Raw genomic sequence first — 26,702 nt, forward strand, 5'->3', positions numbered from 1 at the left:
ATTTCGGTATTTCATTCGCCCGCCTGACTTCCTGCAGCCCTCTTCTACGCTTACCTTCTGTTGGAATCCAGTTCGTTACCCTTAAGGACCATCAGTTATCTTGCCTTCGCATTACATGCCTTGCCCAAGCTCATTTCTTCCTCTTGATTTCGACTGGGGTGTCATAAGTTCACGCTTGTTTCCTTATCCACCCTGGTCTCTGCCTGCCTTTCCGCGTTACGCCCCTTAAAACAGGGCTTATTACTCGTATGGATGAAAGGAGCGTTCCGAGAGTAGGTTCACACCTGGACCGTACCGTTGAGGAAGGGATTAAAGAAAAGGTGAAAGGCTTGCGACGTTGACATTAGCTCTCCAGAGTTTCGCGAATTACGTAGCACAGCGTACACGTAGTTATTATTTTATCGGAACTGCGAAATACAAAGACAGAGGAGACACCTCCAGAGTTATGCCCCTTGTATTGCCTCGACTAGTGCGGTCGCTGCCTAAGTGCGACGTCAGGAGCCATCCTTAGAACGCACGGTCGCTTTAGATCTCCCTAGGTGGGCGTCTAATCGCTTCCAGGTTGATACGGAGTGCGCTTCAGCCTTCTAACTCTTTCTAAGCGTTACTCGGAGGTGTCAGCGGCACTTCCATATACATTTATCATCATCATCGTCGCACTTACTAAACCCACTTCAGTGCAAAGTCCTCTTCCATTGACTTCCTGTCCGGTGCCTGCAGCTGCGGTCACACTGTCTGTCCACAAACATGCTATCTCATACGCCCGCTTTCCCCAATGTAATACATTCCAGTAGCCAAGGGATCATCATTTATTTTTTTCTGCCATGGCATGCACTACCCTGCCCATTTCTTCTTTCTTGATTTCTGCTAAGATGTCATTAACTCGCCTTTGTTCGCAAACTCACTCTGCTCTGTTCTCGTCTCAGCGCTAAATCTATCGTTTTTCTTTCAGTAGGTCGCTACGCCTTGGTTAATTTCATTTCAAACCTTTCCGTTAGCCTTTCTGCCTAATAGATTAGTACTGGTTAGATACAACCATTACATACTTTGTTCACCGTGTGGATTAAATAGCACCTAATTTTCTGGCTCCTAGGTTAGTACTGGTGAGATACAACTTTAATATGCTTCCCATTGCCTCTTCTATTGCCCGTCTCCTCAGCAGTCGGGTTCCTACCCCCCACCTTCTTTATCCATCACCACCTGGCTCGACTGGCTTGGCACTGAAGGGGAGGAAGAACAGCGACTTCTGGTCGTCCAGGCGTTCGACATGCTCGACCTGTAAATTATGGTCGAATAAAGGTCTTTACTACTACTACTTTCCTCCATGTGTGGATTACATCGTTCCTAGTTTTCTCCACGTCAGGCAAGAGACGAGTTTGATAGCCGAAGTGTGCTCCCTGTTATAATGGCCGCTAAATGCTTCACGCGGCCGAGCCGAACTGGTAGATTCGCCTGGCTGGGACCGAGACTTCGTTCTCACTGGTCCCGGAGGTAATATAACAAATAGCATCAGTGCGTTATATGACAGATCGTGAAATGGCTCTTTTAAAGTTCCTTTATAGAAAGACTGCAAAATCGCTACCTGAATTGCACTGATTATGTCTCGAGTTGCTCAACTTTAGGGTTTTGAAGCAGATGTACAAAATTGTCAGTTGCACTGAAGAGACCTCACATCTTGTGTTGTTTCTCATTGTTCGCTGGCTCATGACACATTCTTTGCAGAGAGCGATGGAGTCGTGATGCTGCCAGTGGCTGAGGACCAATCTCGAGCGGCTTGCCTCTCGAATGAAGACGTGGAGACATTGGCTTACATTGGCACGCAGGTAAATGAAGGAGGCGTTCCTAGATTTTCGGAGAAGCTTCTGAACCTGAAAAAAAAAAAGAAAACTAGCGTACTTGCATACGTAATGCCTCACGCAGTCAAGTGTACAGTCGCGTGCAAAAAATATTGACACAGATCCCTGGCGATCAGAATGGGGATATCTCACCACGCGGCGCTGCGGTTCGCAGACCTGGTTATCGGGCCGTTTCCATGTTTGCAGCGTAGGGGGGGGGGGGGGGGGGGGGACGGCAGGAAGTAAGCTTTATCAAGCGTGCACCGCCCGAGTGCCGAAGTGCCGACCCCACGTGACTGCGCATGCGGAACTTATTTTGGCTCGGTTATCATGAGCAAAGATGACTTATTTTTATTACTGTTTTTTTTTTATGTCTGCGATGGTTTGTCAAAAGGAACTCGCGGGAACAATAGATGATAGCGCTGCTTTTAGCCAGTAATTTTGCTGGTTCGTGACACTTCGCTGAACCTCCCTAATACTGTAGAATGGGAACGGCCCGGCACTCTCGTTATCAGCCTCTTCGCCACCCGCAGAGCCACGCGTTGCCATTCCGGCGCTCCGGTGTTCCGTCATGTGTGCTGATCTTTTTTATTCGCGACTGTACCTTCAACGCCGCAGAAAGATGCGTACATAATATTATTTAGTTTAACGCTAATTTAACCAGAACAGTGAATGAAACAGTTTTGAAAACTGTTGACCTTATAGCTTAATCAGCATTGCTAATGATATATATACTAACAGAATGAAGAGATTTAGCGTAGCGAAGGCTTACTAGCGTAGACGTATGCCGGCTTACGGGACGGCGGCTGCGCACGAGCAGTTACATGGGCGCGGCCAGGAGGAACCACCGGGTTTGTGCGTCCGGAGTCCGGTAAGCCTGTATACGTCGACGCTAGTTCGCCTTCGCTACGCTAAATTTTTCTAATTACTAATGTGCCGTAAGATAATGAACCATGTGTTTTACTCATGTCGAAGAGAGAGAGAAAACTTCATTGTCAGCAATACGTTGGTGATGATGTTCTTGGGTACTTCAGCCGCTCCAGGCGGCCGGCAGTTTGAGTCTGTCGGCGATCTCCCGCACTCTTGCCGTGGCCCTGGACTGAACGTCCGGGTCCGGGCTTCCGAGAACAGCTTCCCATTTTTCAAGCGTGGGAGATGTGACTAGACCTGCCGGAGGCGGATCCTCCGTGCAGTCCCAGATTATGTGGTCTAAGGTGGCAGGCTCGCCGCACAGCTGACAGTAAGAATTTACCAAATCGGGAAAGATATTGGAATACGTCCAAGGGTTTGGCTGCGACCGCGTTTACAATCGCCTCCACATGGTAGCCTGTTCGCGGCTGAGCGAAACGCGCTGAGGAGGCAGGCTCACTCTAAGCACCTTGTAATAATTTGTTATGGTCTGATATGTAATTAGCGAAAAACCACAATGTTCTTGACCCAATACAGTATGGATTCCGACGAGGATTTTCTAGTACCACGCCAGCTGTTGGGCTGTGTGCATGCAGCGTTTAACGCGGCAAGGTTACAGCGGACGTTCGGAGGAAAATGCGTGCGTGTTGTCACACTAACTTAGGATTGGTCAGAGAGGCCTGTGTGGTCACACGTTAAGCTGTGGAATGAAAATGTCTAAATGTCGAGTTCAATTGTGATTATGAGTTTATGACGTGCCTGGAATGTTTTTATTAGATTTAAGGCTGTAAAGAACATAATAACGCCGAAAAGCGGATCGGGGTAATCAGTAGCCACTAACAACAACTACAATCATTTGGGAACCCAACTAGGCCATTGAGACACGATCGTTCGGCTTAAATCGATACCTTGTGTGCATTGTGGTGCATCACACGATTTAGTATGCCTATTGCTGTATGCTAATGAGAGTGCGTAATTAGAAATGTATTTATTAAGAAAGCAGCAAATAGCCATGAGCGCTGTCGCGTCATACCTTTAAGGCAGATCTTCTGTCCCCTTAATTTGATTAGTTGTATGGAGCATACTACCTGAATGAAAACATTATCGACTTGATCGACGAATACCTTCTCTTTCGCAGCAGTCATTGTAGCTCTTTGTCTTTTCTTTTCATGAGTGATATTAGAGTCACTAGTCATATTTCACTTCAAATATTCGCCGATTACTATGGCTTATTCGTAAACAATGGAAATTCCAGTCATCCTACGTGTAAACCTACACGCGTGCAGAATAGCCTAATGTAGCACCTTGGTGATAGTAAAAACATTTATTTAGGGCTAGTTATATAGCCGTCCATGATGGGCGGAGCCCTTATCACAGGACCTCGATGGCTGACGTGATCCAGCACTCATGCTCGATCAGCGGTTGCTGGTCGCTCTGGTCCCAGCCTGACAGGGCAAGAGGAGAATGAAAGGTGGGAGGTGGTTGTTTGCGTTCCTGGAGGATTCGGGCACTCCCAGACAGTGCTAGAACGTTGAGTTTGGTTTGTTGCACTGGGACAGCATTTAGGGTACTGCCTGGGGAGAGAAGGTGCTTCCGCGAAATGGAGGTAGGTATTTGAGAGTTTGGAGCCGGTGCCAGGATATGGCGTTCACCCTGTTGAGGGTTTTGTGGGGTAGATGAACCATTCTTCTTTGTGCTTTGTACTAATCGGTTATATTCGTTCAAGTGAGTGGTTCTGAGCATGGAGGCCGCGCATGCCTCGTTAGCGATGCCAGTGGTTGAAACTTCCGGAGCCCTTCACTACGTAGTCCCTCATAGCCTGAGTCTCTTCGGGACGTTAAATTTCCATAAACCAGCCTTATCGTTTCCATTGACTGCAGCCCGGTCCTGGACGAGGGCTCTAGCCTTTTCTTCGACTGGGCGTTGTTTCCTGTGTGACAAGGCACGTACCCACGAAGGAGGGCTGGCCAGGGTTCAGTGTGGAGGGCCAATGGAAAAGGATGAATTGGTTGCAAGCTAGTTTAGATTTAGATTTATGGGGTTCACTTTGGCTATGAGGGAAGCCGTAGTGGAGGACTCTAGGAATTTCGACCAATTGGGGTTCTTTAAAGTGCACTGACATTGCACAGTACACAGGCCTCTAGCATTTCGCCTTCATCGAAATGCGACCGCTGCGTCGGGATCGAACCCTCGTCCTTCGGGTCAGCACCCGAGTGCCATAACCCCTAAGGCACCGAGGCGGCTGGTTGGTTGCAAGCTAATGAATGTGCTCAATGTACGAATTCAAAGATTATTTAAATTATAAAAAAGTTTAGAGAATTGAATAAAACAAAACACTGAGAGTTTTTGTATTTAGGAAATTTTGAATACGATTAACAAAAGAGTATGCGGGTAGTTGTTTGTAACCGTGAAGGTATTCGAAAATATGTGACAATGCGAAACCTCTGGCGATCGCGCGTAAGGAGAGAAGAAGAGGGACCGACGAAATAAGTCCAACTTTGTAATGTGGATTTCTATATGCGTCCTTTTCTGATGCGCGAACCCCCGGCAAGAGAGTTAGAAATGCTCCATTGTTTGTAGCTCTCCACAAGCCTCGCAGAAGCTTTGTAGTACTGAACCGTATGTACATAAGTAAAGATTTAGGCGGGGGATTCTGCTCCGCATAAGAATCATCGCTACATGACACAGCCGTCATTTACATGCCCGAACTTGCCATGTGTACATGAGATGATGGTAGCCAGCGCGCGGTAGAAAGCAAGGGATCGTTGCAAGTGGAGGGCATACTATATCGATAGCGCTGAAAACAAGACATATTCCGAAAAGAGCGAGGTTAGGGACGCTAGAGACAAGGCGCCAGAGCAACTACAACAGTCCGGAGCAATGTGGAAATAGCCGCGCCTGGCTGCCGTCGTTCTAAATAAGGCTTGTCGCTTCTAGCGTCACAAGCAAACTAGTAAAGCCATCCGAAGGCTTTGAGCGGGAGCAAACAAACAGTACAAAAATTTATGCAATGTAGCCGCGGAGGCAGCCAGAGAAAGAAGTGTCGCTCTAGCTCAAGAAACAGAAGCGGGCAAGGGGACCCAGTGAAACAACTACTCCGAATGCGGTTGCCGTATCAAAAAGTTCAGCCTAGAATGCGCTACGCCGTTTGAGGCATACATTTTGCGCCCCGAATAACCGGCACTTTCTGTCCTTTGGGATTTCAATTTTATTCGCAACCCTGCTTGTCTCCCTCCTCTCGCAGTCTAATCAGTTTCGTCTGCATGATTCCAGCTAAGACGCCATTGTATCACATCTTTCACCAACCAACTTCTGGACTCTAAATGCTATCGCATTCATTTTTCTTTACATTGCTCGCTGAGTCGTCGCCTAATGAATCTGAAAACTTTCGCTATCCAAGTTCAAATTTGAAAAATTTAGGTCTTTATTCATCTTATTCCCTAGTCTACAACTGATTACGGCCCCGCCCCGGTGGCTCAGTGGTTACGGCGCTCGGCTGCTGACCCGAAAGACGCGGGTTCGATCCCGGCCGCACCTGTCGCATTTCGATGGAGGCGAAATTCTAGAGGCCCGTGCGCTGTGCGATGTCAGCGCACGCTAAAGAACCCCGGGTGGTCGAAATTTCCGGAGCCCTCCACTACGGCGTCCCTCATAGCCTGAGTCGCTTTGGGGCGTTAAACCCCAATAAAACAATAAAACAAACAACTGACTACGTAGTTTTTTGATCGGCGATCATCGGCTAGTTTTCCCAAATAGCCACTCCTCTCCATTGCGCCCTGTGATTTCTACTTTACATCACGGTTTCGTTCTGGGCCAGCTTCTCGTCTTAATCTACATCACTGGCCTCCCTAATGATATATATTTTAACATACGTGTATATGCTGATCACTGTGCTATATTCCGGCTCATTAACGATAGCTCAAATCACTTAATTCGACAAAACGACTTACAAACAGTAGAAAAATAGTGTAGCACATATTTAATCTATTTAAATATCAGGAAAACATCATGAATCTCTTTCCATCAGCTCCATCCTTACGTAGCACCCGCGTATTTCTCTGGGATATCTTATAAATATTGTCATGTAGTGGTGACCGCAGTCGAGAGAAGAGGAAGACAGCGGAAATGGCTTCCAAACAAAACTCTTTATTTGGGCTGACTTGCGCCCGCAAACAACTGAATGAGTCGGCGGCGGCGTAGCAACAAGCTTCTCGGCGGTCGTCGAGCCCAATGCCCGCCGCTCTCGGCAGTGCTCAACTTATAGCTAATACCGAACTTTCGAGGTAAAGCGTCCAAAGTTGCTAGAACATTATGCAACAGCGTTGACTCGCCTCCACCTGGATGCGATCAGTCGAGAAAAATCTGGTCACGTCTTGCATCACAAACAAAGCGATAAATCGGCGTGCCGGCAGCTTTGAAGAATGAACAAATAAACACTACAAATATTCGCGGCATTACTCCCCTTTCAAAGATGCATAAACCGGATGCTTTAAAGCAGAAGCCGACAACATAAAAAAAATAAAACGGATTGTGCAAAAATAAACACCGAGTTTGGAAACACAGCGTCCTTTAGCGCGCATAATAGCGCTTCAGGCGGACGACATGGAGAATATCTAGCCGCGCGTGGCGTCGATGTGATGCAAGAACCTTCTACGGGTCGAAATAACGGCAAAAAATCTTTTCGCTCAGTTCGCGGCGGCGAATGGGCGTCTAAACACAGACTGGGTGTCCTTGCTTGTATTCCGCTTTGCGTTTTTGTAGGTTGTAGCGTCTTGCATCCGTCCGCTGCTGGTGTTTGATCCGTAATCGGGCCTCCGGGCTTCTTCGCTTTGAAGGTAGGCGGCGACGTCGACGTTATCTTCTTTGGTAGTGTTGGGCAGCATGGCGTCTAGCGTAATCATGGCCTACATGCCATAGAAGAGCCTAACAGGCGTCATCTGGGCGGTCTCCTGCACTGCAGTGTTGTAGGCGAAGACGATGTAAGGTAGGAAGACGTCCCAGGTCTTCTGTTCGGCATCGATATACATGGCCAGCATATCGGCGGAGGTTTTGTTCAGGCGCACGGTCAGTCCGTTGGTCTACGCATGGTATGCAGTTGTCCTCCTGTGGCTGGTTTGGCTGTAACGCAGGATGGCTTGCGTCAATTCCGCCGTGAATGATGTTCCTCTGTCCGTAATGTGCACATCCGGGGCGCCGTGTCGCAGAAGAATGCACTCCACGAAAGATTGGGCGACTTCTACTGCTGTTCCATTCGGTAGGGCCTTTGCCTCGGAGTAGCGGCTTCGGTAGTCGGTCGCTCTGATGATACACTTATTTCCAGACTTTGAGCTCGGGAAAGGGCCAAGCAAGGCCATGCCGATCTGCTGAAGGGTTCCCGAAGGGGGCTCAATGGGGTTCAGAAATTCTGCTTCTCTGATAGGAGAGGTATTTCGTCGCTGACAATCTCGGCAGGTTTTCACACAATGTGCTACATCCGCAGCCAGTCAGGGTCAGTAATGCTTGTCTTGAATGCGACGTAGGGTGCGAGAAAACCGGAGATGTCCACCTGTCGGCCCGTCGTGTGAGGCCTGAAGAACTTCTCCGCGGAGATATACAGGTACAACAAGGAGGTAGGCTGTCCTGTTCGCTGCAAAATTCTTCTTCACGAGGACGTCATTCTGTAAACAGAACGAAGACAATCCTCGCTTGAGCGAGGCGGGGGGTGAAGAAACCTTGCCTTTCAAGTATTCGATGAGGCATTTTATGTCGGGGTCCGCGCGTTGCTGTTGTACAAAAGAGCTGGAGCTGATGGGTACCAGGAAGGCGTCCTCATCGTCGTCCGGCGGTGGTGCATCTACAGGGGCTCGTGATAGGTAGTCGGCGTCAGAGTGCTTGCGTCCGGACTTGTAAACGACGGTTACATCAAACTGCTGGAGCCGCAGGCTCCATCGAGCGAGGCGGCCGGAGGGGTCCTTCAAACTGGCGAGCCAGCACAGTGCGTGCTGATCGCTGACCACCTTGAACGGTCGTCCGTACAGGTAGGGACGGAATTTCGACGTAGCCCAGATGATGGCAAGGCACTCCTTCTCAGTTGTCGAATATTTAGCTTCGGCTTTGGACAGGGAACGGCTAGCGTGCGCGATGACCTTCTCCACTCCGTCAATTTTCCGAACGAGAACAGCGCCTAGGCTCACACTACTTGCGTCGGTATGAATTTCAGTCTCGACGTTTTCATCGAAGTGCGCGAGGATCGGTGGGGACTGTAAACGACGTTGAAGTTCATTGAAGGCTTCTACTTGCGGCACATCCCGTTTAAATGACATGTCTGCGTTTGCCAGTTCTGCCAGAGGCTAGGCGATGCGCGAAAAGTTATTGAGAAATCGTTGCTAATAGGCGCTCAGTCCGAGGCTGGCGTCGAAACAGTTTGATATTAACTGTTTTCTACTGGTCTCACTCCTTTCTAACGATGTGGCCTAGAGACAGCAGCTTTTCATAGGCAATGTGGCACTTCTCTGCTTTCAAGGTTAGGCCTGACGACTTGACTGCGTCTAGTAATGTTCGAAGCCTTTTTAGGTGCTGTTCAATGTTCGAGGCGAGGAAAACGATGTCATCTAAATATGAGAGAAATGTGGCACTTCAAGCCTGCCAGCACTGTATCCATTGCTCGCTGAAACGTCGCTGGTGCGGAACAGAGACCAAACGGCATCACCTTGAACTCGAAAAGGTCATCCGGAGGGATGAATGCGGTCTTCTCGCGATCTCGTTCTTCAACCTCAATTTGCCAGTAGCCGCTCTTTAGGTCCATCAATGAGAAATACTTAGCGCTGCAGAGCCGGTCCAGGGTGTTTTCAATGCGGGGAGACGATAGACGTTGTTCTTTGTTGTGTTGCTCATGCGCCGGTAATCAACGCAGAATCGAAGTGCGCCGTCTTTCTCACTAGAAACACAGGTGTCCCCAGGGGCTCTTTGAAGGCTGGATGACGTCGTCGCGAAGCATTTCTTCCACTTGGTCCCGGATGGCTTGTCGTTCTCGAAGTGACACACGGTAGGGAGCGTTGGCGTAGAGGTCGGACGTGCTGGTCGGTTATGATGCGATGCTTGGCAATTGGAGTTTTTCAGACCTTCGGTGATGACTGCATCCCAGCGACCCCGAGTACGACCAGAAGTTGTCCATGTCATCCGTCAAAAGCCCTATTATGCGCGCTAAAGGATGCTGTGTTTCCACAATCGGTGCTAATTTTTGCACAGTCCGTTTTATTTGTTTCTAGTCGCCGCATGTTTTAGCTTCGGGTCGTTACTTATTAATGGGAAAGCATTTCTAGGCTATGCAGGCGGGGTCGTGTCACCAAAACGTGTCCGAAAAACGTGTCCGCAGCAATTGTGATGTTCTCAGAAGTAGCAGCATCAAACGAAACGATTGGTTGTGATCGACAGAGGACGATGGGAGGATGATGCGCCAACAAAAAAACATGCCACTAAGGTCATAAGGAAACCAATGACAGACAATAATTAGTCAAAATGTCGAAATTCAATGCCGAAATAGCGCGGATGGACAATGTATACAAAATGAGTGAAAAAATATAAGTTCGGAATGGATTGAAATGTGTTTGGTGAATGAAATCCAAAGTAATCAATCGAAAACATTTCATTGATTTGTAGTAATTAATTAGAAGCAAAACTAATGGAAGACTGAATGATTTAGACGGGTATAGTAAGCGAACGGAAAAGCAATTAACGCGTTGAATTTCAACAACAAAATGGGTCAATTATCAATCGATAAGGTGAAGAATCCCTAATTAGTTAATTAATTAGACAGAAATACAATGAAGGGTTGAATGACTTGGACGGGTATATAGTAAGAGAACGAAAAAGCAACTAAGGCGCCGAATTTGAGCAACAAGATGGGTCAATCATCGATCGATAGGTTAAAAATCGATAATTAGTTAATTAATTAGACGCAAAAAGCAATGGAGAGTTGAATGGTTTCGACAGGTATATAATAAGGGGATGGAAAAACAATTAAGGCATCGAATTTCAACAACGAAGTGGTTCAATCATCGATTTATGAGGTTTACAAAGACATTTACAAAGCTGCATTCAACTATGCCCGACATAACTGTCACGCCAGAGGGCGTATCCTCTGCCATAGACCGTCTACCCGCTAACTCCGCACCCGGCCTCGATGGGATATGTCCCAAATTACTCAAAATAGCAAAACCTGCAATATGCCCCATCTTAGCTGCTATCTTTCAGCAATCCATTGACACAGGTTGTGTTCCAAAGGACTGGAAAATTGCACGTGTCATTCCCGTTTTTAAATCTGGCGATGCTTCTAACCCTTCAAATTACAGGCCCATTTCGTTAACTAACATCAGCTGCAAGTTGCTCGAGCACATACTCTCATCTGCCATCATGGGTTATCTGGTACAGCACAACTTCTTTTTTGTCAATCAGCACGGCTTCTTACACGGTCGATCTTGCGAAACACAGCTGTTTGAACTGATCACTGACCTTCATCACGCTGTTCATGCTCACTCTATAATAGACGCCGTATTCGTAGATTTCGCCAAAGCATTCGATAAAGTCCCACACATACGTCTAATAAATAAACTTGAGAATCTGAACTTAAATCCTAAAATTATTTCTTGGATCAAGAGTTTTTTGGCCAGTCGGTATCAAACAGTCTTTGTTAATGGGCATTCATCGTCCCTCTCCCCCGTTAAATCTGGAGTACCGCAAGGGTCTGTACTCGGACCTATCTTGTTCTTAGTTTATATTAATGATATAAGTAATAACCTAAATTCCACGGTCAGATTATTTGCAGATGATTGCGTGATATACAGACAGATTACTGATCCTTCCGACTCTACTCGTCTACAATCAGACCTTAACAAAATTAATGACTGGTGCACACAATGGCAAATGGAGATTAACACCTCAAAAACAAAAGTTGTTAGATTTACCACAATATCTAGCGCCGAACCTTGTCGTTACACTTTGAACAATGTGCGAGTAGAATCGGCACCCATCATAAAATATTTAGGCTTGCATTTAGCAGCAGACCTCTCATGGAACAGGCACATCGATACAGTTATTAACAAAGCTTCCAAAACACTCGGCTTCCTCAGACGTAACCTGCGTTTAGCTAATCCAGGCACAAAGCTATTAGCATACACTACATTAGTTCGCTCGAAATTGGATTACGCCTCTTTGATCTGGAACCCCCATCAAGCATACCTAGTAACAAAATTGGAGTCCCTGCAAAATAAAGCCGCCCGGTTCATATCGAAGAACTACTCTCGATCAGCGAGTGTAACTGAAATAAAAAAAGCTCTAAATTTACCTCTTCTCGACAAACGGAGAATGGTTTCCATACTGTCATTTTTCTACAAATTATATCACAGTCATTCTTCCTTTGCTTCGTACCATATCAAGCCGGCTCATCGGATATTCCCACGCATTGATCACCAACTTAAAGTAGAACCCATTTTTGCTAGAACTAATCTCTTCTTTCATTCGCCTCTCCTCATCGCCATCCGTCAATGGAATCTACTCCCTGGCACCATTGCGTCTGCCAATGATTACGAAGCGTTTGTAACCGCTCTAAAACGTCACTTCGAGCTGTAACCTTCATATTTTTGCATTCTTGTTGAAGCACTGCTTTTGAAGGAAACCTGAGTGTTCTTTGTCATGTGCCTTTATATTTTGAGTGTTTGATGCTTTTCAACAATGTGTTCCCGGCCAACGAATTTTGTACTCATCGGAAATTTTTTCTGTTGTTCCCCCCTATGTAATGCCCGCTCGGGCCTTTAGGGTATTTGAATAAAAAAAAAATAAAAAAAAAATAAAATATTGATAATATTGAGAGGTGGCGGTGTCCTTCTGGCTGTCAATAAAGTGATCACTGCTGTGCCTATCGAGGTCAAGTCGTACCTAGAATCGGTATGGGTTCGGTTGAGTTGTGGTCCCACGTTCGTCATTATTGGCGTCATTTACCGCCCTCCGGACATGAATTCTTCTTTCGCAAGTCAGTTTTCTAATTTGCTAAGCGATCTTACTTGTCGTTTCCCGAATTCAAGCTTACTTTTGCTTGGTGACTTTAACTTTGCGGCTATTAACTCGTCGTCATTAACAGCTCCTGCCAATGATTCTGAAGCTCAGGCTTTCCTCCAGTCCTGTCTCGATTTCTCTTTGCAACAACTTATTTCTGAACCTGCGCGTCGTTCCGCCACTACAGCCAATATTCTCTATCTTATCCTGACAAGTGATCCTTACCTTTGCTCCAACATTGCGCTCTTAGAAGGCCTTTCGGACCATTCCATAATCACGGGTAACCTGAATATTGTGCCCCATAAAAAGGTAACTCATACTAAACAAATAAGGTGGTACAACCGAGCAAACTTCGGTGAAATAAACGCTCAGTTGTCAGTCTTTGCTGATCATTTTCTTCACGATTTTTCGTCACACTCCGTGGAAATGAACTCGACCCTGTTCAGCGTGAAACTTTCTACTCTCATTGACAGATTCATGCCCGTCATCAGTGTGCCATGCACTAACACAGCGCCTTGGTTTAATAGGCATCTAAGTCACCTTAATAACAAGAAAAAGCGCCTTTACAGACTAGCCGACAAGAACAGACACTTCGAATCTTGGCAACGGTACAAACTATGTGATAAGGAATATCAGTCTGAGTTGATATCTGCACGTAGGCACTTCTTCACACACGATCTACCGGCAATGCTAACAAACAATCCACGGAAGTTCTGGCAGATAATAAACCCCGCTAATCATCCTGACATTACTCTTACCAACGCGGAAGGCAGCAGTGTTCCAGTGGCCGAATGCGCCGAACTTTTCAATAACGCATTCACATCCGTTTTTACCCGTGAAGATCTCCCTCTACCTCCTATTTCTGTCACCACTTCTAATACGTCAATGTCCGAAATATGCATCAGTGAGACCGGTATCTTATCCTTATTAGGGAAGCTTAAACAACATCAGCATCAGATCACCTTTGCTTTAATAACAAAATACTCAAAAATTCATCTGATTGTATTCATCGAATCTTGTCCGCTATTTTTTCACAATCTCTATCATCAGGCGTGATTCCACTGGACTGGCGCCTAGCTAAAGTTGTGCCAATTTTTAAGTCTGGCGATCGTTCCTCACCACTAAATTACCGACCCATTTCATTAACTTGCACTGTTTGCAAACTTCTTGAACACGTAATTCACTCGCAGGTAATTAACTATCTTGAAGAACATAATATTATTTTTAAATATCAGCATGGGTTCCGTGAAGGCTACTCATGCGAAACGGAACTTGCCGGATTCATTCAAGACATACATTCATCGATTGATGCTAGCATTCAAGTAGACTCCATATTTCTTGATTTTTTCGAAAGCTTTCTACAGAGTACCTCACAATCGGTTATTAATGAAACTAGCACTGCTTAATATTCACCCTCTTGTCATTGCATGGGTTAAAGATTTTCTCCTTTCCAGGCCTCAATTTACAACTGTCAATAACCACAATTCGTCTTTCAGCCAAGTACACTCTGGCGTCCCGCAATGAAGTGTGCTTGGCCCCTTACTTTTCCTAATATTTATCAACGATTTACCGGATTCCATTTCTTCTCATATCAGACTTTTTGCTGATGATTGTGTAAGTTATCGCAAAATTTATTCTAACACCGATTGCCAATCCCTTCAATCTGACCTGGATTCAGTAACAGCACGGTGCTCAACCTGGCTTATGCAACTTAATCATTCAAAAACAAAATTGATATATTTTACTAACTGAATGTCTCGAATTCAAACAGCATACTCCTTAAATAATAGCTCACTCGAGCTAGTCACCACGTATAAGTACTTAGGACTCTGATTATTCACGTAACACCAGCATCACAGCCTTGAAGAAACGCGCATGTCTCAAGGATTTATGCCTCCGCCGCAAAGTTGCACGACTATCACTTTTTCATAAACTTTATCATCATCCATCACTTCATAACCACTTTTTTTCTTTGCCTCCTACGATTTTTGACCGCCGCGATCATCCCTTTAAAGAGAGGCGTTTCACGTGCAGAACATCTAACTATGCGCATTCATTCTTACCACACAACACAATCTGGCGGGCTAGTTGGTGGGAATCCATACGATTTCAGCAGCGCGAACACGGTTAGGAAAAGACAGAAGGCGGACAGGACATCAGCGCTCTGTCCTGTCCGCCTTCTGTCTTTTCCTAACCGTGTTCGCGCTGCTGAAATCGTATGGATTCTTACCACGCACAATATCTGACTGGAACACTCTGCCTTCACATATCGCAACCACAACTGATCCTGATAAATATTTCAATCTTATATCTTCAATAACTACTGCTTAACTCTTCGCGTACATTGTTACTTTATTTGTTCATGGCTTCCTTTCTTGCAGGGTATGTTACTAAAATGATTCATTGCATTAGTGTTCTGTTTGTTTAATTTTAATACTGCAGTAATTTTCGTTCTTTGCCGCGCTGCATTCTTTTGATTCTTTCGCTTATTTATGTCATGCAAAGTGTCTTATTTGTGGTTTTGTTGTTTTATATTTGTGGTTTTGTTTTATTCTGTTCAATTGCCTGTGCCCCCCCCCCCCCTATGTAATACCGTCTCGAGGGCCTTTAGGGGTATTTTGTATAAATAAATAAATAATTAGTTAATTAGATGCAAGAGCAATGGAGGGTTGAATGGTTTGGACTGATATATAGCAATTGAACGGAAAAGAATTTAAGGCATCGAATTTCAACATTTAAACGGGTAATCAATCACCGACCGGTAAAGTTAAAAATCGATAATTAATCAATTCGTTGAAAATTATTGAATTGATCTATGATTAATCATTTGACCCACAATAAATCAATAAATTGATCGGGAACTTACCTGTTGATCGATGAATAATCAATTTAAGAACACTTCATCAATTGATTGATAATTAATAAATTCGTCTATAATTACCCAATAAAGAAAGGCAAAGAGAGGCGACGAGTGCCGGGGAGGCTTCAGTGCTTTCGTATTCTACCAGTGCGGGTCGCCGCAGGGGTTTATAATTTTTTTTCAATACAGAATCTTTCGTAGTCCTCTCACATAGCGAACACACGGAACGAGGCTGATCGCATCCTTCGCTCTCTCTCTCTGCCGACATCTGAAGTTTGTCACCCCTTGCGTAGAAACCCTTGCTTATACGTCTCTTGTAAGGCCCGAGCTAGAATATGCTTGCTGAGTTTGGGGCGCTCATCAGAGTAATACCCCACCGCGGTGGCTCAGGGGTTAGGGCGCTCGGCTGGTGACCCAAAAGACGCGGGGTCGATCCCGGCCACGGCGGCTGAATTTCGATGGAGGCGAAATTCTAGAGCCCCGTGTGCTGTGCGATGTCAGTGCAACCCAGGTGGTCGAAATTTCCGGAGCCCTCCACTACGGCGTCTCTCACAGCCTGAGTTGCTTCGGGACGTTAAACCCCAATAAACCAAATAAACCAAATCATCAGAGTAATCTTTCTAATTCCGCTGAATCTATCGGAAACCACGCAGCTCGACTTATCTTCCACGACAATTCTTCCTATACTAGTGCCAAGAACTAATGCAAATCTTCCCAATATATAAGCTGTATCATTGGTGCTGTCGGAACAGTAACTGCCGGGACCAGTTCCGAGCGAACGAAGATGCCCCTAGCGTTTATTCTCGCTCGTAAAATAACCGTTATGGGGAAGGCAACACAAGCGGCGAGCATGCGCCGAAGATGCTGCATGCAGGCTCGCATCGGATCAGTCTTATCTACATGATAGAGACACAAGATGCAAGATACCCAGGCATATCAATTTTTATCGTGTGCGTGTTCATCACACCGTTATATCAGTCGCCCCATGTATTGATCTCGGACAGTCATTCCATGTCGGTATACCCTTTGCACGGGCGAACGTCATCGCACCTTCGCTCGTTTTTTCCACATACAAGGAACAGGGAAAGAGTGGAATGATCTACCTTATGAAGCAGCACACCACTCCAGTGTGACGAATATCAGGACTGCCATTCAGAACCTTCTGCTGTGATGCCGCCCACCACTCATGGCAAACCGCTGCCACCCAAGGGCATTTAAAGGTTAATAAATAAAGAAATGAATGCAAAATGATAATAGAGCGAAAGTAATGTGCAGCAGAAGGTCTCAAGGTAATAAACCGTAGGTGGGACCTCCCAACTTAGTAAAAACTTAGTGAATTGAAACTGTAAAATGGAATTCGTTAAAAAAGGAAGAGATTGCATGAAAAAGAGCAAAATGTTCCTGTGCAGGGATACAAAAAAAGTCAAGTTTTTACAAGCTTCAGGGAAGCCTGATCACGACTTCAGCTCCGAACATGGAAAACATCTTACAACTTTGCCAGTTTGCTAATGTTCACATTACTGAAGCTGATAACACACTTCAGTATGCAATGATTAATTTCAGAGGCTAACGTAAGAGTATGTAACGCAAAGGCGATAAAAATTAGTATTCATTTAATTTTTAGCGTGTGCTGTGCGATGTCAGTGCACGTTAAAGAACCCCAGGTGGTCGAAATTTCCGGAGCCCTTCACTACGGCTTCCCTCATAGCCTGAGTTGCTTCGGGACGTAAACCCCAGTAAACCAAACCTAATTTAATTTTAAAAATATTGAACGCAGTTATAACTACAAAATGTCCATGCTTTAGAAATAAAGAGGTGTTGACGGCATGCAGCCAACGAAAACCCGTAGTCGTCTTTATATCCTGCGCTTTATATCCTGCGCTGCGATTCACTATTACGAGTAAATAGTGAATCCTAGTCGAAATCAAGAGGGAAAAAATGGGCTTGGCCAGGGCATGTAATGCGAAGGTAAGATAACCGCTGGTCTTTAAGGGTAACGAACTGGATCCCATGAGAAGAGAAGCGTAAAAGGGCGCGGTAGGGTGGTTAGGAGGGCGATTGAGATTAGGAAGTTTGCGGGGTTAGGGTGGCCGCAGCTGGCACGGGGCAGGGTTAAATGGAGGGAAATGGGAGAGGTCTTTGCAGTGGGCGTAGTCAGGCTGATGACGATGATGATTACGATGATTGAAACTATAAGTTTAGCACGGAAATAAGTAACAATCCTAATTTTTTTTGTTGCTGCCGCTTTCGTTTGCGTCTTCAACAGATCGAGAAGACGTATACAACGCCTCAGGATATCGAGTGGGCAATATGCAACGGCAAGTTCTACATGCTCCAGGTACGTGGACAGCCGCGTCTACTTCTGGAGGCTGTGATGCATATGTCGCCTATATTCATATGTGCTTTTTAAGAGATGTAATGAAAAATTACACTTTTCAGTCAAGACCGGTCACAACGTTCTTCAGGGAATCGGACTGCGAGATGATTCACGAATTCGACAATGGCCTGAAGTCGGAGAAGGAAGTTCTCAGCAAGGCAAACATGTCGTGAGTTGGCAGTTATTTCCTCTAGTTAATTCGGATTCAGTTTCCTCGACAACTGCATTGCAAATAATTTGGAGCGACAGAACGTTTTGTATTGTTCATTATAAATTCATTAAAAGCTTAAGTGCGACGTTACGCAGGGGGTTCCAGAAAACTTTAGCCAAGGCATAAAACAACCAGTGAACTATAGACAGGCCTCCGAAACTTAAGGTGTGTCGTTGGCCTCTCTTTACAACGACACAATATTTATTGAGTTCTCAGTGTTGGAATATATCATTTTATTAAGGCGCAAGCGTTACTAGTCCCATTACGAGAAAAGCCGGCGGTGTGTGTTACTGTGTGTGTACTCGCAGATGGTGCAGAAAACCCTAGCGATGGCAATAGGGAGAGGTCAGCGAGCGGCCGTAGCAAGGCAAGCAACTCCATTTCAAACATTCGTATAGATATCGCTCGACTCTATATACACCCCCAACTGGCCGAGCGTAATGTGGCACCAGTTAATGTGGCACCAGCACCGAAATTGAGCAAGCGATTCTCGTACAGCGTTCCGGGTGTTGTCAAACGATTTCTCGTTGCATACAGCTTACATGGGCTGGTCAAGTTTGAGGGTTATAGCTTGCGACAGGGATTTGAACCGACGACACATGCACCTTCAATTGTATGCCTTCTCAGATTTTTTTAACTCTTGCTTTAAGGCGCGGCTGAGCTGCCCACCGAGATGTCAGACAGTTAATGCGCTATTTTCTTGCGGTATTCTTGCTATAATCACAGACCCAAAAAATATTGCAGAGTGGAAAAGGTTTCCCGTACCGGGATGATACCGGGAAGCAGTGTAGTCAGCTGCTTGCTAGTGCATTCAAAGCTTCCTCTTGTGGAGCATGACCTATCATTTTTTTTTGTAATTGATTTGTTTCCCAGCTGATAGAATTGCCGGGAAAGGTTGTACTGTTGTGAAATGAAAGAACCCCAGGTGGTCGAAATTTCCGGAGCCCTTTCACTACGGCGTCCCTCATAGCCTGAGGCGCTTTGGGACGTTAAACTGCCATAAACCATACACGATTTCCTTCGGAACAATATCATCATGTGTTCATTGCGCCCCCTGGTAATGATTGTGGTTCCACTGGCAGCTCGACTTTGCAGGTCTTGTTGCGGTTTCCGATCACAGTGGCGGTAGCTCACAAAGTAAGTTGCAAACAGTTTCTGATCGCTGCCGTCCTGCTGGCTGCACTGCCTGGCCCGAGGAAATGCATAAATTTAGCTTGCCGGCCTCAAAATGCGCCAGTAGCGAAGTTTTCGTCTCGTACACTCGCTGCTCCTCTGTCATTGCTTTTTGGTAGGATTCATACCACCCCTGCAGCCGAGTTTTCTTGGTGCTTCGCTTTCTTATTCAGGGTGCGGCCGGTGCGAATTCTTTTAGCGTCACTGCAAGGTAGATCCGCCTTGGCCAGTGTAGCACGCTTCTCGTTGTTTTTTTTTTTAAAGCGCTTAGCGCTATATGACATGACGAGCTCGCGGCACGAGAAGAAACGGTGCTCCGTGGCATATTGCGACAGCTTGGACTCCACTACCGTCGGCGCCATACTGCATCTGTTCCCGCTGGACCTTCATAGGTGATCAATTCTGGCATGCAAGAGTAAACATAGCTGTTTTCTTGCAGCTGACCAAATACAGATCTGAACATTAATCTGGCTTCTCTATGCTTCATGTGCATCATGCTGCACCGACATTCCATCTCATGCTTGTCTCTGTTGCCGCGATCCTAACGTTTTTTTCCCTGCACATTTTAGTTTCTTACTTGGTGAAGCGTTGCAGCACTTCACGCCTTTTGTGTCGGTGCTGTGATCAATGAGCTATTTACAAGCTATATGTCTTTGTTTGTACTGTCTGTAGCATAGAGGTCGGTATGATTCATCACTATTTGTGTAGTGATATAATAAATCCCGAATGTAATAGACATACTTATCGGTCGATCCACTGCGAATTGTGCAGCTACGGCAGCGCTTTTTAGGCGATACCCCTCTGCCGTGTGAGGAAAAATACATTCTCAAGAATTTCTACCAATAATTGAGCTGGACTGTTCCCCTGTAAGGGCTGCTGCCTATCTGCGCCGTTTTCTTTGGCAGCTACTTTTGTCGGGTTACCAACTGCACACATATAGCAGCAACTCAAGGCAACAACCCTCAGAGGGACGGGCTCTTAAATGCGACGCAGCGAATGAAATAAAAAACTCTTTGTAATTCGCGTCAAAAGCAGACGTAGGCGTTACTTCATACAACGTCATGAAATTGGCTGCCTCCCCCCCCCCCTCCCCTAGCATCCAGAGGCGCTGGTGAGCTCATGAGACCAGATGTTTTGAACGTATGACCATCTATGGAAGCCTCGCTACTATTTTGCATCTACCTTGCGACACCAGCAGATGTGCAAGATTAACAATATTCTTACGTGACGGCAAGCCGATGAAGGCGAGACTACATGGCCGATGGGGATGGAATTATTTAATGGCGGTGGCCCTAGCGCGAGCGTTCCGTGCCGCGCCACGGCGAAGTTTGTCGTCTTCTAGTCCATGACAATATTTGTCTGGAATTCGGCGAAAGGTGTGAGAAAACGCGAAGTTCCCAGCTGTCGGCTCGTGGTGTGAAGACCGCAAACTTTCTTTTCGAAGGCTTGCAGGTGCCAAAATAAAACTGATTTTGTTCGGTGCGAACAAAATTGGGGACATCGTTACGTGCGCGAAGGGCCGAAAATCCGCGTTTGAATGACGCTGCGATTACCGAATGAGACGTTGGAGGTCGGTGTGCGAGCGTTGCTGTTGCGAGGAGGTGCTGGCACTGAGAGCTCAAAGGAAGGAGTACTCATCGTCGTCGAAGGCGCATCGACAGGGACATGTGGTCCTCAGTCGGCACCAGACTGCTTGCACCGGGACTCGCAAACACTTAGGTCCGTAAGCTCCAGCGAGCGAGACGGCTCAAGATGTCTTCCAAGATGGAAGACCTCTTGCGACTCCGCACAACAACGCGTGCTCTAAACTGGCTCGCTTATAACCTCGACTTCCTTCCATTGGGGTAGGGCGATACTTTGCTGCAGCCGAGATTATCGCAAGGCCGCCTCTTTCCTTCTCTGGATTGTCCTCTGCCTTTGATGGCGAGCGGCTTACGTAGGCGATGACTCGCTCAGCACCTCTTAAGGACGACCACGGCTGTGAGGCACGAACTGCTTGCGTCAGAACAGACCACGGTTTTGTCGTCTTCATCGAAGTGGGCGAGACACACGTGGCTCTCGAAAACAACGATGAACTTCATTGAAAGCTTCTATCTCCGGCACCTGACACCGGATTGGGACATCTGTTTTGCCATGCTCGTCAAGGGTTCCGCAATGCTCGAAAAGTTGCTTACAAAACACCGCTATTTTATGCGTATTTCGACATATTTGCGGACAATTTCTTTGTCGGCAGGCTGCGCTAATTGGGCTACAGTGGCCATCTCTGCTGGATCGAGCCGCACTCCGTACTTGCTGATAACGTGGCCTAGAAACGACAGCTTCGCATTGGCGAAGCCGCATTTTTATAGCTTTAATGTAAGTCCAGGAGATGGCTTCAGGCACTTTACGCAGATGCTTTGGGCGTTCGTTGAAGTCTGCTGCGAATACCACGACGTTATCGGGATAAACGACGGAAGTTAGCCACTTAAGGCCTGCCAGCATGTGTCCAGGATCCGCTGAAACAGAGTGGGTGTGGTGCAAAGTCCAAATGTAATGACGCTGAATTCGAAGAAGCTGCGGGGCTTCATAAAGTCTTCTCGCGGTCTCTTTGTTCGGCATCAACGCGCCTGTAGTCTCGCTTGGATCGATCGACGAGGAGTACCTGGCGTTGCACGTTCGGTGCAGTGTGTGGTCGATATGTGGGAGGGATAGACATCTTTCTTGTTTATATATTTCAAGTGATCGAAACCGCCGCTAAAACGAAGTGTAAAATTTTTGTCCTTGACAAGAACAACCGATGACGCCTGGTAGCTTTTCGATGGTCCGATTATGTCGCCGCGTAAAATGTCGTCGGTCCAGCCAACGTGATGCGATGTTTCTTTACTCATGCTCAAAGCCTCCAGCATGCAGCTTTGATGAGAAATGAACAAACGTTAGCAAGAATAATTTTAGGGGCCTAAGTGCTTCTGCAGGCTGCGCTAGCCGGGCCGCGCTGTGTGCTATGGCTGCCAAGCAGGCTACATTCTAGTACAAGCACGTAATGCTCTGAGCAGAGCTCCGTTTACGGATAAAACTGCGTCTCTGTAGGCTAGCTCATCTGGTGGTAAAACAGTGCGTAACGAGGCGGGACGAAGCAGGAACACACGACGACACAAGCGCTCGTTCGGCGTGTGTTCCTGCTTCGTCCCGACTCGTTACGCGCTGTCTTACAACCACGGTTCACCAACTCGCCCAACAAGCATCGCTTCTAGCTCAAACATTTCATGCGCATACTACCTCAATGGCCTCAATGCTTTGAAAAGCGGAGTCGCAAGTTTTACATGAACAGCTGTTAACTTGGTTGTTGTGCCGCCTACGCGCTGACTGGTGTCCCTTCCACCATCCATGGAAACGCAGCACTCTCAACACAGTGGCTTAACGAGTGACAGCATTACGGCATCAGCAGCACGCCACCAGCGGAGACGACAAATGAATAATTAATGCACAGTACTACATGCACCGGCGCGAGCAGCTGTGTCTGCATCTCTCTTTAGACGTTGGCGAACACCTCACTCTTTTAAATTTACTGTCCATTCTTGCCTGTTCATGTGTTTGTCCCGGCCTTTTTCAGTACCACCTTCAATGGCGACCACATTCTCTTTTCAGGGAAGTGCTACCCGGAGCGACGTCCCCCTTGAGCCTGTCCTTTATGCGTGTCGCCTTCGACGCCTACTGCAGGGTACTTGCGTTGCACCTTTTTTGTGCTTGTTAACCTCGAGTGTCAAGTCCTTAAAATGAATTTTCAGGGTCCAGTGTTTAGTGGAACCGTCATTTCTCTTTTACCCATTAACTCTTAGACAACTCCATGCAATTATTGTTCGGGGCGAAAATTGCTTCTGTGGGCCTTCCTTATCGTGTTGACTTTGTCCAGCAGCAGAGACCCAGTTATCGGATCCAAATATGCATTTAGAAATATTCCGGAACCTCCATTCGACACCCTAACATCCTTGCAGAAAACGAGGGGTTGACACCTCTTTTAAGTGAATGGAATGTGGCGTAGCCTCTCTGATCCCAGCAGAGAAAATATAGGTCTCGACGCACGCACTAGAATGCGATACTCTATTGACAAGGCCAGCGTCTATTCGTCCTGAGTGCCCCTTTAACAGCAGTTTGTTGTCGTGCAATGTATGCCGAGCCTACCATGGCAATTATCGATTAGCATGGAAAAAAAAGGTAGGCTCCGATCTTTTGGCAGAAAATACGTGTAGACACTGAAGATGTGCCTTTTGTTTGGACACTACTGACACCTATCATGACGGTGCCTATGATCTCCTGTTACGCAAAGCTTGTATTCTCTGTATGAAAAACGCACGGAATGTAATGTAGAAAAAACAGGGAGTTTTCCCAGAGAGCAAAGGGTCTCCTGGACAAAGGGACACCTTTGCAATCGTAGGCCCCCGTGTCGATGAAATTGTACTCATAGTGTCTTTAAGAGAAAAGAATTCCCTGTCGTGTCAACGCCTTCGGTCGGCGCATGAAAGCGTGCGAATTGGGGGTGTCTAGCGGGGCTTTACATAGGCTCAAAGATAGCAGGAGCCAACCGAAGAGGACACAGAGAGGGAGGCTGGCTTATCTTCATTTGGGCCTACGAACAGGTGAATCAGGAGGAAAACGGCGCCAAAAAAGGTGGACAAAAGAGAAACAAACACGACAGGACCAGCGCCAACTTGCAACTGAATTTTATTTCGTGCCAAACCCGCCTTTATGTAAGCCAACACGCCGTAACATCAGTGTAATCACGCACACGCAGTAGAATAGATCACTGAAAGATATCTAACACATGAAGCACGATAGCAACCACGTAACATAGTATCATGGCTATCCGCAAAAAAAAAAACAACAAATGAATAGCAAACAGCTCTACAACGCTAAACAGTCATGACCAAGCAACTCTTAAACACCGAAAACGATAGAAACCCATGAGTGATACGAGATGACCAACAAGAAACGTGGGAAAAAGGTGAAGAATGAAGCGTTGAGACCAAAGCAGTGTCAATTCTTCACCTTTTTTTTCACGTTTCTTGTTGGTCATCTCGTATCACTCATGTGTTTCTATCGTTTTCGGTGTTTAAGAGTTGCTTGGTCATGACTGTTTAGCGTTGTAGAGCTGTTTGCTATTCATTTGTTGTTGTTTTTTTTTTTGCGGATAGCCATGATACTATGTTACGTGGTTGCTATCGTGCTTCATGTGTTAGATATCTTTCAGTGATCTATTCTACTGCGTGTGCGTGATTACACTGATGTTACGGCGTGTTGGCTTACATAAAGGCGGGTTTGGCACGAAATAAAATTCAGTTGCAAGTTGGCGCTGGTCCTGTCGTGTTTGTCCCTCTTTTGTCCACCTTTTTTTGCGCCGTTTTCCTCCTGAATCATGAACCAATTAGCCCAAACTAGGGTTCTTCTTGAATGGGTGAAAATGAGAGGGGGGACAGGGCGACAGAAGCACGGCATGCTGCGCAGTCACGAGATAAGTAGCTAGCGTCAAAGCTTAACATCTGAAATAACAAACAAATGAAAATGTGCAAACTCCAAAAGACGTAAAGAGCCAACACGGAAGGAACATTACCGAAAGCGATAAAAATCTGAAATCGAGGTATGAACACATGGTAAAAAAAGGTCAATGACAGAACAGTAAACAGCGTAAAAGCAGTTGAGAAGGGGCAAATAAAGATAGCCACCCCTTCTCAAAAAGCGGTGCGCTTAGTTTTATAACTTATAAAACTGACCAATTCTTTTTTTTTCTTCCTCAGTAACAGCCACGGAGCCACAGAGCTCAGATACAGATTCTTCAGCAGTACCTTTACATAAGCGTCCTTTTTGGCACGAAATATGAATTTTTCAGTTTTTTTTATCAACATAGACAAAAGGAGAAGTTGATGCCCTATTGTAGAGAGGGCTCCTCCTTTTCAAAAAATGGAAGAGAAACATTTATTTGGGCTTTCTAGGGAAAACAGAGTTTTGCGTCGTAAACAAAGAATTCTATTGCGATCTCTCTCTCATTGTACAAAAGTTAAAAGGAGAAACGCCCAGAGGTGCCTTCTGCAGCCCCTTACATTATTTTTTTAATTTATTTGTTTGAGTCAATCAACGGTCACTATCATGCTGTTTATACGTGCGCTGTTTTATGAATGATGTGTGAGGGTGTTTCCTAGAGGTTAAGAGTTCTTTCCTGTGTCTTCTTTTGTGTTGTGCTTTTCCGAAAGAACTCCCTCTTTTGGAACTGGCAGCAGCAGCAGTGGCAGAGCTTATCATTCAGCAAATAAGATGTGCTTTTATCAAAAAGGCACAAAGTACAAGCCATGCAGAATTACCGAACTAGCGTTACACCGGCGATTGCCGTTATGTTGAGAGCTTCCCGTTGCGGAGAACATGGAAAGAGCAACGCCCATTTTTTTTCATTCCCTCAATGTGGGGTCGCTCGGGCGCTTAGGCCTGATGCTGGATTTAAATGGAAAAAGCCCCGAGTGGCGGCACAGTTGGGACAAGAAGCTGAGTGCAGAGCATGAAAGCACTCGCCTCACCGCAGGACATTGGCACCAAGCTGGCGCTCACGTACAGCCCGGACCCGACGCAGTACGTGCCCCTCTGGATGCTCCAGCAACGCTACAACTACTTCCTCTGGCTCAGCGATGTAAGTTGCCCGAGTGAGAAGAACCGCTTTTCTGCTGGCAGTCAGCATTTGTTATTTTCTTAAAGGTGCACCGAAGAGGAATCTGAACTCGTCTTTTTGCTGCGGGAACTCGGTGTACACGTTCCGCACATTCTTAGAAACTTCGATTTATTGCCCTGTGTGGCCGATTTCCCTAATTAAATCGGATTAACGTCCAGCTCCCGCATTTGTTTTTTTTTTTTATTCTCCCAGGATGGTGGGCGGAGTCGACCAACGCGTGGAGTGCCTTTCATCCAGCTCCGTGGATGCTCTGCTTTCGCTTTATTTTGTTTTTTAGGTTTCCGCGAATAAATAGTTTAATTCGCAGATAACATAGCTGCAAAGCAAGCCCGCAGAAATAAAAATGCGCAGGGATTATTTGTTTTCGCATCATCATCATCAGCCTGACTACACCCACTGCAGGGCAAAGGCCTCTCCCATGTCTCTCCAATTAACCCTGTCCTTTGTCAGTTGCCGCCACTCTATCCCCGCAAACTTCTTAATCTCATCCGCCCACCTGACTTTCTGCCGTCCCCTGCCACGTTTGCTTTCTCTTGGAATCCACTCCGTTACCCTTAACGACCAGCGGTTATCTTGCCTTCGCATTACATGCCCTGCCCAAGCCCATTTCTTCCTCTTGA

General features: G+C 46.3%; 1 protein-coding gene across 3 annotated transcripts in view; it reads left to right on the forward strand.

Moving 5' to 3' along the window:
* LOC149367674 (uncharacterized) overlaps positions 1 to 26,702 on the forward strand; it is a 247,321-nt gene that overhangs the window by 135,287 nt on the left and 85,332 nt on the right. For 2 of the 3 annotated variants that reach the window (XR_016285090.1, XM_089556773.1), the window contains exons 20-24: positions 1,723 to 1,823; positions 17,900 to 17,971; positions 18,073 to 18,179; positions 23,019 to 23,091; positions 25,939 to 26,043. Coding sequence is in view for 2 of the 3 variants with exons in the window: in XM_089556773.1 (XP_089412899.1) it covers positions 1,723 to 1,823; positions 17,900 to 17,971; positions 18,073 to 18,179; positions 23,019 to 23,091; positions 25,939 to 26,043 (458 nt within the window). In the remaining variant the exon portion in view is untranslated. The remainder of the gene's footprint in view (positions 1 to 1,722; positions 1,824 to 17,899; positions 17,972 to 18,072; positions 18,180 to 23,018; positions 23,092 to 25,938; positions 26,044 to 26,702) is intronic. The other variant, XM_089556781.1, reaches the window with a different exon arrangement.

This window comes from Amblyomma mixtum, chromosome 1, assembly GCF_055824585.1.
Source record: "Amblyomma mixtum isolate Tamu chromosome 1, ASM5582458v1, whole genome shotgun sequence".
In the NCBI taxonomy this organism is placed as follows: Eukaryota; Metazoa; Arthropoda; class Arachnida; order Ixodida; family Ixodidae; genus Amblyomma; species Amblyomma mixtum.